A 13,182-nucleotide genomic window follows, 5' to 3' on the forward strand; every position below is an offset into this window, starting at 1 on the left:
TCACCTCAATTTTGAGGGGACCATTTTGAATGATCAACCAACATTCGTAGTCCATACTTTTGACATAGTGCTCCATGCGGTGTTTCCACCAGGCATAGTTTTCTCCCTTAAAGATGGGATACTTAGTGTGTTTTGAATCGTCCATAACTATGGGATCAACTCCTTGGTTTTAACCAATATCAAGAGCACGAGGCTTTGATACCAATTGAAGAGTTAAGAACGATAAACACCTAAGAGGGGGATGGGGGTGAATTAGGTGTACCTTTTAAAAAATTTCTCTTTTACTTAGTTAGAGGCTAACACAAGTAAGATCTATTAAGTACGAGTTTAAGAAACTTAATGGATTGTAAGTTCACAAACGGTACAGCAGGTCTATGCAACAATATGAGTAACTGTTGCACAGCACTGGTAGCGAGATTGATGTATAAAAGTGAAATGATAAGACAACGTAAAAGTAAAAAAAAACAAGACGATTTTTAAAAATTGGTTCAGCTCCTACTCCGGAGCCTACATCCAACCGTTATTTTATTGCTTGTTTATAAATTTACTCAAACTTAACTAAACCATTACAATGAAAATAACTCGCCAACCTACTCCGGTTGCAATTGCTTAAAGCTACTCCGCTTCAAGACTTTCCCTTTCTCAAAGCTACTCCGCTTCAAGACTTAAAGTTCTATCTCAACGGTTTACAGAGTCAGAATCTCAGTGGTTCACTTAAGAACATGGATATTACAATTAAGACCTAAACACGAGAATCAATAAACATATTCTTTATGCAACAGTGAAGCGAACTAATACTTGGAGATTTTACAGCTTTGAAAAACAAATGAAGACTTTTGTAAACAGAAAACGGTTTTGCAAATGATTGAAGAACAAAGCTTAAATGCTGAAAAGATTTGCAAAGTGTTTACAATGAATGCTCTTTCAAAGTCTTAGCAATAAATGATAAATGAGATGGCTATTTATAGAAGGAAGAAGTGTGTAAGACAAGGATCTTTAACACTTGTACACTCTAATGTCCATGGATTTGTAAGTTGTTTATCATTTAAAAATAAAGAAGAACAATCAGGTTGCAAGGCTCAAGGCAGCAGCATTTTTCCAAAGTAAAGTGTGTTTTCCATAAAATTTATGGGAACTCACAATTTTGCCCAAAATGGAAACAGCAAAAGACCCGTTTTTAGCATGAAAATCCACTTGCATTAATAGGATTGGCATCTTTAATTTAGCTTGGAAGAATATCCTTTTTGTTCTCAATTGTTCTTCAGATTTGGAAAATGGTATCTTTTAGAAAACAATAAAGCCTTTTGAAAGATTTTAAACACTTGTGAATTTTTCCGAAAATTCTCCATACGTTAGTACCAGAAACCTTGGTGCAACAGTCACAGGAACTGTTGCACGGTTTTGCAATCACTTATGCTTAAAGAGGATATGTTTAACTACCTCGTTTACAACATTCATTCTAGGCAATGGGCATTCTTGACTTGTCTTTCATCTTGATCATCTTTGAGGATTCTTTGAACAATCATTTGATGCTTCAATTTGCTAAACAATTTAACTTAAGAGGCAAACAATTAAATGACAATGAAACTTGGCATCATCAACCAAGTGTGTTCTAACAATAACCGTGCGAGTCCACTGATTCTTGATTAGTGAAACCACTTTCTGTTGGGCGGAAGAGTTATCGACTAGTTCTTGAGTTAAAAAGACTCAAAATTTTTGCTGCTGGACCTGGGCCATGGCCCATGGGCGAATCGAACATGGGTTGGATCATCGGATCACAGTCTGTCCAAACACCACCATTGAAGACTAACACACACAAACCCTGGGACATTTTGTTGCTCTTATACCTGAAGAAAGGAATGTCACTGGTATGTTATTCCTGGAAACAAGTGTAATGTGGTCTTGCTTTTGCCAAGTAATGACTATCGATACTTATAGGTCATTATCCAAAATGATTATTGAAGAGTATGGTTATTTTACATAACATATTCTACAAATATGATATCGATCATTTAACATATTACCCACTCTCGTTTTATATGGATCCACCTATTTCATGACGGATTTATAAAAATATGTTATTGATCATTTAACAAGTAAAAATCATCCGTACTCCTTGCCAGTCCCTGGTTTTACTTATCAAGTACTAGTTGTAAAAGAAAACATAGAAAAATTGAATAAATAGTAGACCGCAAAGAATCAACTTACCCTGAGAAGTTAGAGGCATTAAAATAATTTAGAGAGTGTCTTTCATATCCCTCTTTGGTCTCTAAGTTACTGACTCTTTTTAACAAGAGTTGCAGCTCGGGCGTAGAATTGAGATTCTGAAACTCTCCTTCAGAACTTGCTTGAACCACAACGTATATCAGCTTATTCATATTACTAATCAAGTTCATGGGCTCATGGCTCCTCGACAATGTCCAGGCTCTTCAGAAGGAATGAATTCCTTCTCTATTTTGACATTCTTTAGAATTTGCTCGGGTTCTTTATTTTCCAATATATCGTATAAGAGCTCTGCATAAATTGGTCAAAATTTTATTAAAATATTCACAGCTTTACATTTCCAATTTAACAAAGGATTCGTTTTGTCTTGGTTCTGAATTATGTTTAAATAAAGCGAAACGACAGACAGATACAGGTTTGTTCTACCAACAAAGTACAACACTCACTTGGCTATCACTAGATTTTTCATTGCATCTACTACTTTTATGGCTTATAGACACGGTATTAGCCGAGGGGTTGGTTGTTGGATTGTTTACAAATGCGGGCTTCGTTTCCTATTGTTCGATGGCGACATTTCGAGGATACTGTCCATTAATCTGTGAAGGAAACACAGAAAAATAAAAACAAGAATCAAAACCACGAAATCATATCCCTGATAACCGAATAAAAAACGAACAAGCGAGAACGGAAAATACGTATAGTTAGGATTCTCGATCCATACATGATGCCACAAGTTTTTCAATTCATTTTTCCTCACAAACTTTATAAGAAAGTCGGCAACACCCTTTAACATGCACTTCTCTACCACGCTAATAGAGCCCTTAGACGACCTTACTGCAAGATATCATAATAATGCTTCATTAGATCCACTGCCAGAAAAATATTAAATTCATAAGCAAAACCATTAAAGAGATTTCTCTTAAGAGACTAACCTATTACAGGAATATTCCTGCAACTATCATGCTCTGTGATCAATGTGAGAAGGGGATATACAAATATTGAGGGTAAAGTCTTAACTAATCTCTCCCCATCTCCCTTTACTTTCCTCCCTCCCTTCTTGTTTAACTTATTTCGTAGCAATTTTTCCTTGACAAAACTACAATTGAAGCCCAATAATGAAAAATTGTTGAGGTAAAACCCAATCAGAACCCGTTCTCAAATAAAACATTTCTAATGTACAAGCATTAACCTTGCCAAGACTGTGAGAAGAACATGCTCATTGATAATCTGACCTCAATGAAGCTGAATGGTCGTGAATCCTGTGACAAGGATCCAACTGATGACTCCGGAACAAATGACTCAAGCAAAAAGGCTTGCTACAATTACATAATTGTCAAAACAATATGGTTGGTTTTTGGATCCCTACATGCAAAACCTTGGTTGCAATAATGATAAAGAAACTAACATGTTTGACTTTTGTTCCAATTAAATTGAGTAATGGAATGTGTAACAAGCCAATTAATCCTAATTAGAACCATACGCAACACAAGAAATACAGCTAGAATCAAAGAAATTCTGAAATATAAGGTTTTGCGTTAACAATAATCAGAAAAGAAAGCATCATGAGTACTAAGATTGTCTGTCAGTATTTATCATATATTTCTGACTTTAACTCTCATCATTCATATTAAGCAGACAAAAAAAATAATCACAAAAGCAGTGAAAATTTGGGATTGCACAGTTGAAAATTTTACAAAAGTAATGATTCATTATGTTCATGGAAAGCTTTGGAGAGTTTTAACTATAAGAAGTCATGCACAATAGTACAGACACAAATTCCTCGGAAGAGGGGCGAAGGTTGTTAATATTGTATGTCACTTCTGAAAATCGTTACTTACATAGTTATATATTTGCAAGTATACGGAACGTGGTGCAGTAATTTATGTTCTCACATTAAGTCAGGCTAGTGAGGTGAAAAAGACATCAATTACGAGCCTAATTAGCACATATAAACACTTGTGCATACATAAATGCCCTAAATCCTCCAAATCACTCACAAAATATCAAAATAGTGCACCAAATTCAAGTCTAGATAGACCAAGCTTGATATAGCCTGATAAATAGTTTTAACTTATTGATAGTTTTAAAATTTGAACTAAAGGCAGGAAAAACTTTGAGTACTAACTACTAACCAGTATAAAAAGGCATCAATCTGAAAGACATTTGCCTCTAGAATGTAAGATACCCACCTTGACTTCTTGGCTATTTGCTAATTACTTAGACAGCAGCACCAAATTCGTAGTCCGAAAAATGATTCAGTGTGGTCACTTAAACAATAAGAGAAAATAAGCTATCTTGTTCAAAAGTCCTACTTCTATGTATGTTCATTTCACCCTATTTCTCCATTTACTCAACTCCTTACACCATAATTATAATATCATATAACTCCAGGTCATTTTCCATAAGCAAGTCGCTTTTCAAAGATAGAAAAAGGGCAGACCACTACAAATAAAACATGAGTGACTCATCCCAGAATAATTGTATACAAGTATGGTATTATGGTGATGCTGCATCGGTTTAAGGTGTCGGAAAAAAGATACATAAAACATGTTAGCAAAGTGCAATCGCAAAGCAAATCTAACCTAACTTTTTTGAGAAAACATAAAACCTGTTGCGACTTATAACACAATTTTATTCAACATCATATCAAAATAATATTTAAAAAAAAACTAACAAAATCTATATACGAAATTCCAAGAGCTAAAAGTAAACAAACACTAACAAAAGCAAACCAAACACTATTGGATCAGGTTTATTGAACGCCTAAAATTAGACAACAAAATTTCAAACCAAACACAATTGAAAACGGGAGCTGATAATATAATTTATGTGTAATAACAGTAGGTGATAAAGTTAGAAGAAATAAGTCCAAGAGTTAGATGGTGAACCTGGGGAATGAATGCTGAAATGGATAATTCGAATTGGCACTAGGCAGAGACCTGATATGCAAGGGAAAGACATCAGTTGAATAAATGACAGGAAAAAAAATCGCTGAAGTGAGTGACCATGTGATCTATAAAGTATGGAGTAGGAAGAAAGATTAACGAAAATGGGTAAAGCGATGAACATTGAATGGGAAACAAACATGAAAGGGGGAACGAAAAAGGGGGAAGGTTAGGTAGAGAGTAAATGGGAATGAACGGTGGAAAATCAGTAAAGGGGTTTTCTTAAAGAGTCATAGATTTGGAGTACTTGAAGAACTAACACCAGCATCATTCTTCCCCGAATTTGACTTATTCTCACTAACACAACTCTTCTTCCTCCCACTAATCCGACTACTAACACAACTAACACCACCATCATTCTTCCCCAAATTCGACAAATTCTCAATAACATTACTCCCCTTCTTCTTCCCACTATTTACACCATCTAAACAACTAACACCACCATCATTCTTCCCTGAATTCGACATATTATCAACAGCATTTCCCCTGTTCACTATTCCATAATCATTCTTCCCCAAATTCAAAGCTCAACCATCATCAATAGCACCACCCTTCTTCTTCACACTTTTCCAACAAAACCCTTGTCATTCTTGTTCCCTAGATCATCAGATTACGTGTTTCTAAATGCAAAGTACAATTCTTTTCATCATCAACACCATTTCTCCCCTAATAATTCCAAGTGATCATGCTACAATCATACCCAGTATAAGATGAAGATGATAATTTATTGTTAATAAGTTCAACAAAATCATCTAAATTATTCATGGCATAAACAACCATTTCAGCAATATAATCAACAATACCTCTCATAACAACAATAGCATCAAACTTATTTCATACCCTTTGCATGATTGAAATTGTGGGATTATCGGGTCCGGGTTGACTTGAGTAAAGGGGTCGGGGGTAATGGTGGCAGTCTTTCGGCTTGTAGAAAGCACTTACTGTCACCCAATCTTGTTCTAAAGTAAAGCTTACAATCACGATCAAAGATTAAAGTTAATCAGTAAACAAATTAAATTCTCATGCAAGTAAACCACCCAAAATCCCAAATCCTAAATTTAGAACAAAACCAACAAATTAACAAAAAATAAATTGCCTTATAGGATTGGTATCTTCTATGGACGCAACAGACTGCCGGACTTTTTTGACCGTGATGGTGCGACAATGGTGTGGTCGGTCGCCTGGTGGCCTGAGAACGTGCTAGTTTCTTCCATGAACGCTTTTGCTGAGAAGAAGGAGAAATTGCAAGGATTTAGAGGTGAAAAAAAGGGAAATGTGAAAAAGGGGAAAAGATAGGGACGATAAGGCTAACCTCTATCAATTTACGTGTAAATTGATTTGCATATCAATTAGCTTGATCTATTCCCTTTATATGTATATTATGTCCATATTCTAAGGCTTATTTCTAGGACTAGTTTTACTATATATACTCTTGTAATCCTTGTGTACTTTGCATCAATAATCAATACAATTCTTCTCACTGTTAATTCACATCTTATATGGCATTAGAGGGGTAAAATGGGCAAAAATACTAAAAAGTATTGTTCTAGCTACAGTAACCCATCTTTGGGATTTTTAAAGAGTATATGATAAAGTCTTCTTAAATTCATAACCTTGTTCATGTTTTGGGTGGTGAGCTGTAATGCGAGAACGTGGTTATTCTTTTATTGTAACTTAGGGATATCTGAGGTAAAATGTATATAACACAGGGTTACCATGGGAAATGTTCAACCTTCTATTTTTATTTCATAGTTATTCTTTTTTGGGGGAAATGTAAGCTTCTCATTAGAATTAAGATGTCCCATTACATCACAAATTACATTCAATTGACCATTATCCTACCATGGCTCAACGATTTTGAATGTATTCTAACCACTTTAATACATTTTCATTTCTACTTTTAACATCACATTGACTTAATCTTCTTTTAACCTCTTGCTTAACCTTGTTGATAAGACCTACCGTCTCCAAACATAACCATCCACCCTGCGTATATTTCTAATCTGCCATAAATGGTACATAAGGCATGCCAATAACACTGCAGTCACCATTTTCCTGCAAGCAGATGACTGTCTCCATTCAATCAGCAACTGTATGCAATCATTATCGGGTAGAATGATCATATACTAGTCAGCCAACATCTGAATACATTGTTTGTTGTATAAGCATTCAAAGAAAAGATGAGAATGACTCTCTTCTTGAATACCACACAGGAAACAACAGTTGCTCTGTATAATCTGCAATCTGCATAACCTATCCTGTGTGAGCAGTATCTGATGAGCTATGAGCCAAGTCAGAAAGGAATGCTTAGGTATTACCCATTTGTTCAGCAGCCATGGATACCAGTTAACCTTCACACCATCTGGTTTCAACCACTGGTACCCTATTGTTATAGTATAGTGTTGTATTCCATTATCAGAAATTAAATAAGGTTTAATTATGTCCTTGACCTGGCATATTTTCCTCCAGGCCTAACTGCTCCCCACCCCTGGTTTGTACTCCATCCATTCAGCATTCTTTCTATATACTGCATGTACCCATCTCACCCAGAGGTGATCTTTCTTCTTAGCAACCCACCAGACATACTTACCAATGGCAGCAATGTTCCACAAGTGCAAATATTTAAGGCTTAAACCTTCTTGCTTCCTTGGTTGACAAACCTGCTCCCAGGACACCAAGGCAAGGCTTTCCTTTTGATCAGTTACATGCCATAGGTAAGCTCTGCAGATAGCTTCAATTCTTCCAATAACAGTCTTTGGCAGAATAAATATTCGAGCCCAATAACTATACAAAGTATTGAGGACTGTTTTAATCAGCACTACTCTCCATGCATAAGAAAGTTTCATAGAGCCCAAGCTCCTTATTCTGTCAACCACCCTTTCAACTAACAATTGCAATCTAAGATTGACAGCATCTTTGGGGAGACATTTACCCCTAGATACTTAAAAGGAACTGCCCCTCACTTAATTCGAGAAGCCATTTCAATCTCCCTTACCAACTGATCATCAATTCCATTGCAATATAGATTGGACTTGCCCTTTTTCATGACCAACCCAGAAGCTTTGGAAAAGTAATCAAAAGATTTCAATAATAGTTCAATAGTTGCTCTATCCCCCTTACAGATCAGAATTAGATCATCATCAAAACACAAATGAGACAATTTAATCTTATTGTAAAGAGGGTGGTACTTAAAGCTATCATGTTTCTGAACCACCATCAAGATTTTGCCCAAATAATCAAGACAAAGTGTGAAAATAAGAGGTGAAAGAGGGTCCCCCTATATGAGCCCCCTCTTGCCCTTAAAGAACCCAAACATATCTCCATTCAGTGATATAGAATAAGGAGTAGTAATGCATTGCATCACTAATTGAGTAAACATATCAGGAAACCTTATTGCTTTCATCATGCCCTCCATAAAACACCACTCTACAGAGTTATATGCCTTCTGCAAGTCAAGTTTCATCATGATTCTAGGAGAGCAACTCTTTCTTTTGTACAGTTTGATCAAGTCCTGACAAATTAGGATATTCCCAACAATGTCTCTACCTTTAATGAAAGCATTTTGGGAAGCACTAACCACATCAGGCAGCACTTGTCCCAGTCTTGCACACAACACTTTTGAGAGGCATTTGTAAATGGTATTGCAACAGGCAATGGGCCTGAAATGCATCACATTCTCTGGCAATTCAAATTTAGGAATCAAAGTGATGATAGTGTTGTTACTGTGGATACGGGCCACGGGGGCGCTTGGGAAATAAGCGTTTGCATTTGTGGAGTCGCCACCAATTTATTATGGAAAATTGGAAACCATTTGAATACCTCGTGCCATATCAAGACACAAAGTAGTGACATGAACACCAAGAACTCGTTACCCTTAGCATTCTATGTCTAGAATGACTCTCGTGGATGCCAATGAACACGGATGTTCACAGAGATCTGGAGTAAGGGGTGAGGGTACCTATTAGGAAGCTCTTTTGATCGAACACCTAATCCCGCCCGCCTCGATAGCGGCCTCTACTAATGATTAGGTAAGTTATCTATACTCGATATATTGTCGATTATATGCATCCAATGCAACATCCAAGTTTTGATCCTAACATGTGAGAATTAGGCTAAGTCGGTGAACAATTAATTTAGCATACAATTGAGTCGAAGTAGGGATTTAGATTCAATTACATGTGGAAGCATACAAACAATGCGATAAAAGAAATACAATAATTACAACGGATTCATTGATTTATGTCGAAAATACCTTTAAAAACGGATAATTTGGAAAAAAAAGAATAAATAAATTAACGAACATGAATTAGGCAATAATACGAATAATAGTAGATTAATACGTAAACTAATTAAACTAGGTTAAGGCAGATCGGAAGTTCAGAGACAGAAATCAACCTGGAACAGGCGCAGCTAAGCTGCGCCCTTTGGAAGAGGCGCAGCGATTCTTCGCGTCTGTTCAAGGTCGAGTTCGGGCCGTGAAGCGGAATCGCAAATCGTTAGTATTCGTGGGTGAATTTAATGATTGATTACGATATATGACTCGGATGAAAGTGATTTAATACATTAATTACATGTGAATGAGTCATGAAAGCGATAAAACATGGATGAGACGAATGCAAACGAATTAATTACATGAATGAAAGATTGATTAGTGACACGAGTGAACTAGTTAGGATAAATATGACGAATTAATGAAGAACCAATGACGGACAAACAGGTGGGAATATATCAAAGATCGAATTCCAGAAATTCAATATGAAAGAATCGAATCTCTACAACCCGGATTGACTTCAATGACGAAAACCCGCGAATATTAGATTATAAGGGATTTAAGTCGGGAATTTAATGATAAATTATATGTTAATGATGATGAACAATATGTTGAATTATTAGAATTATTATGCTTAAGTCGTCATATGAACAATGAACAATAAACGAAAGAAACTAACAAAACGAACGAATTGACAGAAGACGAAGGAAGAAGAAAGGAAGCAGGAACTGCGGCAGTCTCACGAAGAGGCGCAGCAGTTACTGCGTCCTTTATCGACGTCTGTCTCCTGATAATCCGTAAAAAAGGGTTTTAAACATGGTTTTACAAATCGGTTTTTTAGAAGTACTTTCGACATAAACCGTACAATATGATTACAAAAACTAAATAACAATAAACAAAGAAGGATTTGACGAAACGAGATGAACTAAGTTTATGATTAGTGATGCTCGACTCGAATGTAACGAAAGTGCCCTCGTAAAAGGAAAACGATTAAGATTTATTAAGTTGATTATGGTGGAGTTGGTCAAATTTGTTGGTTATGCAAACGAGGCTGGTACTCAGAAGGATCCGAGCTTACGTGGTCGAAAGTTCAAGCACGTAGGCGCCAAAAAGTAAGAACGTGGTCTAGAATGCAAAGGGAGAAGAGAAGGGCGGACACTCGCGTGAGAGTTATGAGGAGCGAAGGCTCCTATTTATACTAATCACGTGAAGGAATTAGGGTTTTCGGAGAGACTTTGGAAGTGAATCTCGAAAAGATATAAAAAGATACGAAAAATACACAGAAAAGGGCCTGGGAAGAGGCGCAGCAGGCACTGCGTCCCTTGGAAGAGGCGCAGCAACGAAAAATACGCAGAAAAGGACCTGGGAAGAGGCGCAGCAGGCACTGCGTCCCTTGGAAGAGGCAGCAGCTGCTGTGTCTGTTCCCAGGTGGTTTCCTCCTGCGGAAGAAAGATTTCCGTGTTTAGTTTAAGGAATAACGGATTAATCTTATTTTCTTTAATATTTTGTGTGAATATTATGGGAAATTCTTTACCAAAGATTAAAAGATTTTGAAATATGGAATAGAAATATCCGGAACATTCCAGAACATTCTGACTCGGGATTTAGCGGTTATCAGAAAATGAAGACGGTTTTAGGGCCGGGCTCCAAATGTACTCTAATTAATGTCAAAACGACTGTATCGGCGCGTAGATGACAATTAAGAGGTGGACATAAATGTTTGAGCAATCACTTGACGATAAACTTACGAACTGTCACAAATCGTTCCGCGTACAAAACATGCGGCCCAATCATCACCGGGTGGTTTGCGGGAGGTGCAGAAATGAGTTATCTACAGTTACACTGCTTCATTAATTGTCCAGATTGGAATACCCCTTTAACCGCATTAATCTCATCAGTCCTAATAATTCTCTAGTTATCCTTGAAAAACTGACTACTATACCCATCAGGTCCTAGAGCTTTTGTCCCTGGTATAGCAAACACTGCTTCTTTTATTTCCTCAGCAGTTACAGTAACATTCAAAATGTCACAATGCTCCCTTTTCAGGCATTGTCCAGCCTGCACCACTCTCTGATTAATATTACTAACCTCCTTGGAAGTACCTAACAGAATTTTATAATAATTCTCAAAGGCATTCTAAATATCCTCGAGTTTAGAACATAGATTATTTTTCATATCCTTGATTTGGAAAACTCTATTCTCAGCCCTTCTTCTTTTAATGTTGGCATGAAAAAAAGCAATATTATCATCTCCATGCTTTATCCATTCACATTTAGCTTTTTGTCTCAAGAACTGATCTCTAGCTCTTCTCAGCTCTTCTAGATCTTTAGCACATTCATATTTATTACGGGTATTAATTTTTAACTTACTAATTCTTGTCACATTATCAAAATTTAACGGTCCATTATCGGCCATTATATTGAGGAGTAACATGGGCGCAAAAATGGAACCTTAAAGGTACAATGGACAAATTCTTAAAAGTAGAAGTACTATGGAAAATCTGACAAAATTAAGGGGTACCATTGAAAAAATTCGTTATATTAATAGACCCGTTAAACGGGTCAGATGGCTTGTGTTATACGGGTTAGGTTAAAATTCGCTTTAAATATGGGTCACAAGTCAAGTCAAGGTCAGAATACGGACCGAAAAAGTTGTTTGTAGCCCCTTTTTTACGATTTTTTAAAAGAAAAGTAATACATGTTTAAAATAAAGTTTTTTTTACTAATTATTTTAGATATTCGGATTTTTATAACTGCTACCACGAGTAATCTACTTTTTTAGAACTGCTATCAAGGTGAAAAAAAAGTTTAAAAACTGCTACCATATTCATTGGTTCGGTTAAAAGTCAGTACCAATTAACACCGAAGCCCAATTTTTGACTTGAAAAGACAAAACTACCCTCTTCGACCTTTCCCCCCTTCTTATCCAGTTATAAAACACAATTTAACCCTCATACTCTATCAAATCTATATATAATAATAAAAACACAAACTAAACATACAACTTTTTGCCACATCAGCATTTATCACTTATTCACCCATTTACCCTACACCTCATCAACAACAAATTTCCTTTAAGAAAAAAGAAAAAATAAAAAAACCACCAAGCAACAACTCTGCATCATCCCGCATATTTATTACATATTTTATAAAAAAAGGCCATCAAGCAACAATTCTTTAGTCTTGACCCATTTACTTGTGTAAGACGACTTTGAACAAGATTATTAATAAAACGGGTCATTTTAATAATTGTCTTTATTCATTACCTTTTTTTATGTTTGGATCTGTTTTAACCTTTTTTAAACTAGTTGGTTGCACCGTGCGCGTTGCGCAAAGATATTTCAATTGTTTACGTTTCATGTGCATGTTAGCATATCCTGATTTGTTTTGGTTTTGTATATATTCTTGTTGCGATTAAAATAAATCTTTTTTTGGCGTTATATTGTTGTGATTGTTGAATCGATTGCAAATAAGATGACAAGCATACGCAAAGATCTTGTATTTATCTTTGTTGGGGGTATTAATGTCGTACTATAACCTCCTTTTTGCTTAGATGGTTAATTCGCTCTATGCTTGCAATTTGATTATTGTTTATATCCTGTTTTTCGGCAACTATATTCATTAGGAATGTGGTTATCCTTAGCTATTCAAACTATGATAGTATTTATAGGATAATTCGTATATGACTCGCCATTTCCCTTGTACTCCTCTTTCTCTCTTCCTCGTATCCTCAATCACCCCCTCT

The 13,182-nt window shown here is 36.1% G+C and overlaps 2 protein-coding genes and 1 long non-coding RNA gene across 11 annotated transcripts; all 3 read right to left on the reverse strand.

The window, feature by feature from the left end:
• Positions 1–509: 509 nt before the first annotated feature.
• Positions 510–6,614, reverse strand: LOC141653408 (uncharacterized). Of its 9 annotated transcripts, none has more exons than XR_012547402.1 (7): positions 6,481–6,613; positions 6,265–6,393; positions 5,112–5,162; positions 2,919–3,057; positions 2,670–2,819; positions 2,209–2,514; positions 510–1,847 (listed from the first exon to the last, which is right to left on the reverse strand). It is a non-coding gene; the product is annotated as an uncharacterized LOC141653408 (long non-coding RNA). The 9 variants fall into 9 exon arrangements; XR_012547403.1 differs by lacking the exon at positions 6,481–6,613 and adding an exon at positions 3,156–3,482 and having other exon boundaries at positions 6,265–6,474; XR_012547401.1 differs by lacking the exon at positions 6,481–6,613 and adding an exon at positions 3,156–3,482 and having other exon boundaries at positions 6,009–6,474.
• A 552-nt stretch (positions 6,615–7,166) lies between these two features.
• On the reverse strand, positions 7,167–8,385 carry LOC141651364 (uncharacterized). Its single transcript, XM_074459080.1, has 4 exons — positions 8,132–8,385; positions 7,715–7,952; positions 7,375–7,449; positions 7,167–7,223 (listed from the first exon to the last, which is right to left on the reverse strand). The coding sequence occupies exons 1-4, from the start codon at positions 8,383–8,385 to the stop codon at positions 7,167–7,169; spliced, it is 624 nt and encodes a 207-aa protein (XP_074315181.1).
• Positions 8,386–8,445: 60 nt separating this feature from the next.
• On the reverse strand, positions 8,446–11,853 carry LOC141651365 (uncharacterized). Its single transcript, XM_074459081.1, has 3 exons — positions 11,709–11,853; positions 11,381–11,540; positions 8,446–8,827 (listed from the first exon to the last, which is right to left on the reverse strand). Exons 1-3 carry the CDS (start codon positions 11,851–11,853, stop codon positions 8,446–8,448), a joined length of 687 nt encoding a protein of 228 aa, XP_074315182.1.
• Positions 11,854–13,182: the final 1,329 nt, after the last annotated feature.

The sequence above is a fragment of the Silene latifolia genome, chromosome 4, assembly GCF_048544455.1.
Source record: "Silene latifolia isolate original U9 population chromosome 4, ASM4854445v1, whole genome shotgun sequence".
NCBI lineage: Eukaryota > Viridiplantae > Streptophyta > Magnoliopsida > Caryophyllales > Caryophyllaceae > Silene > Silene latifolia.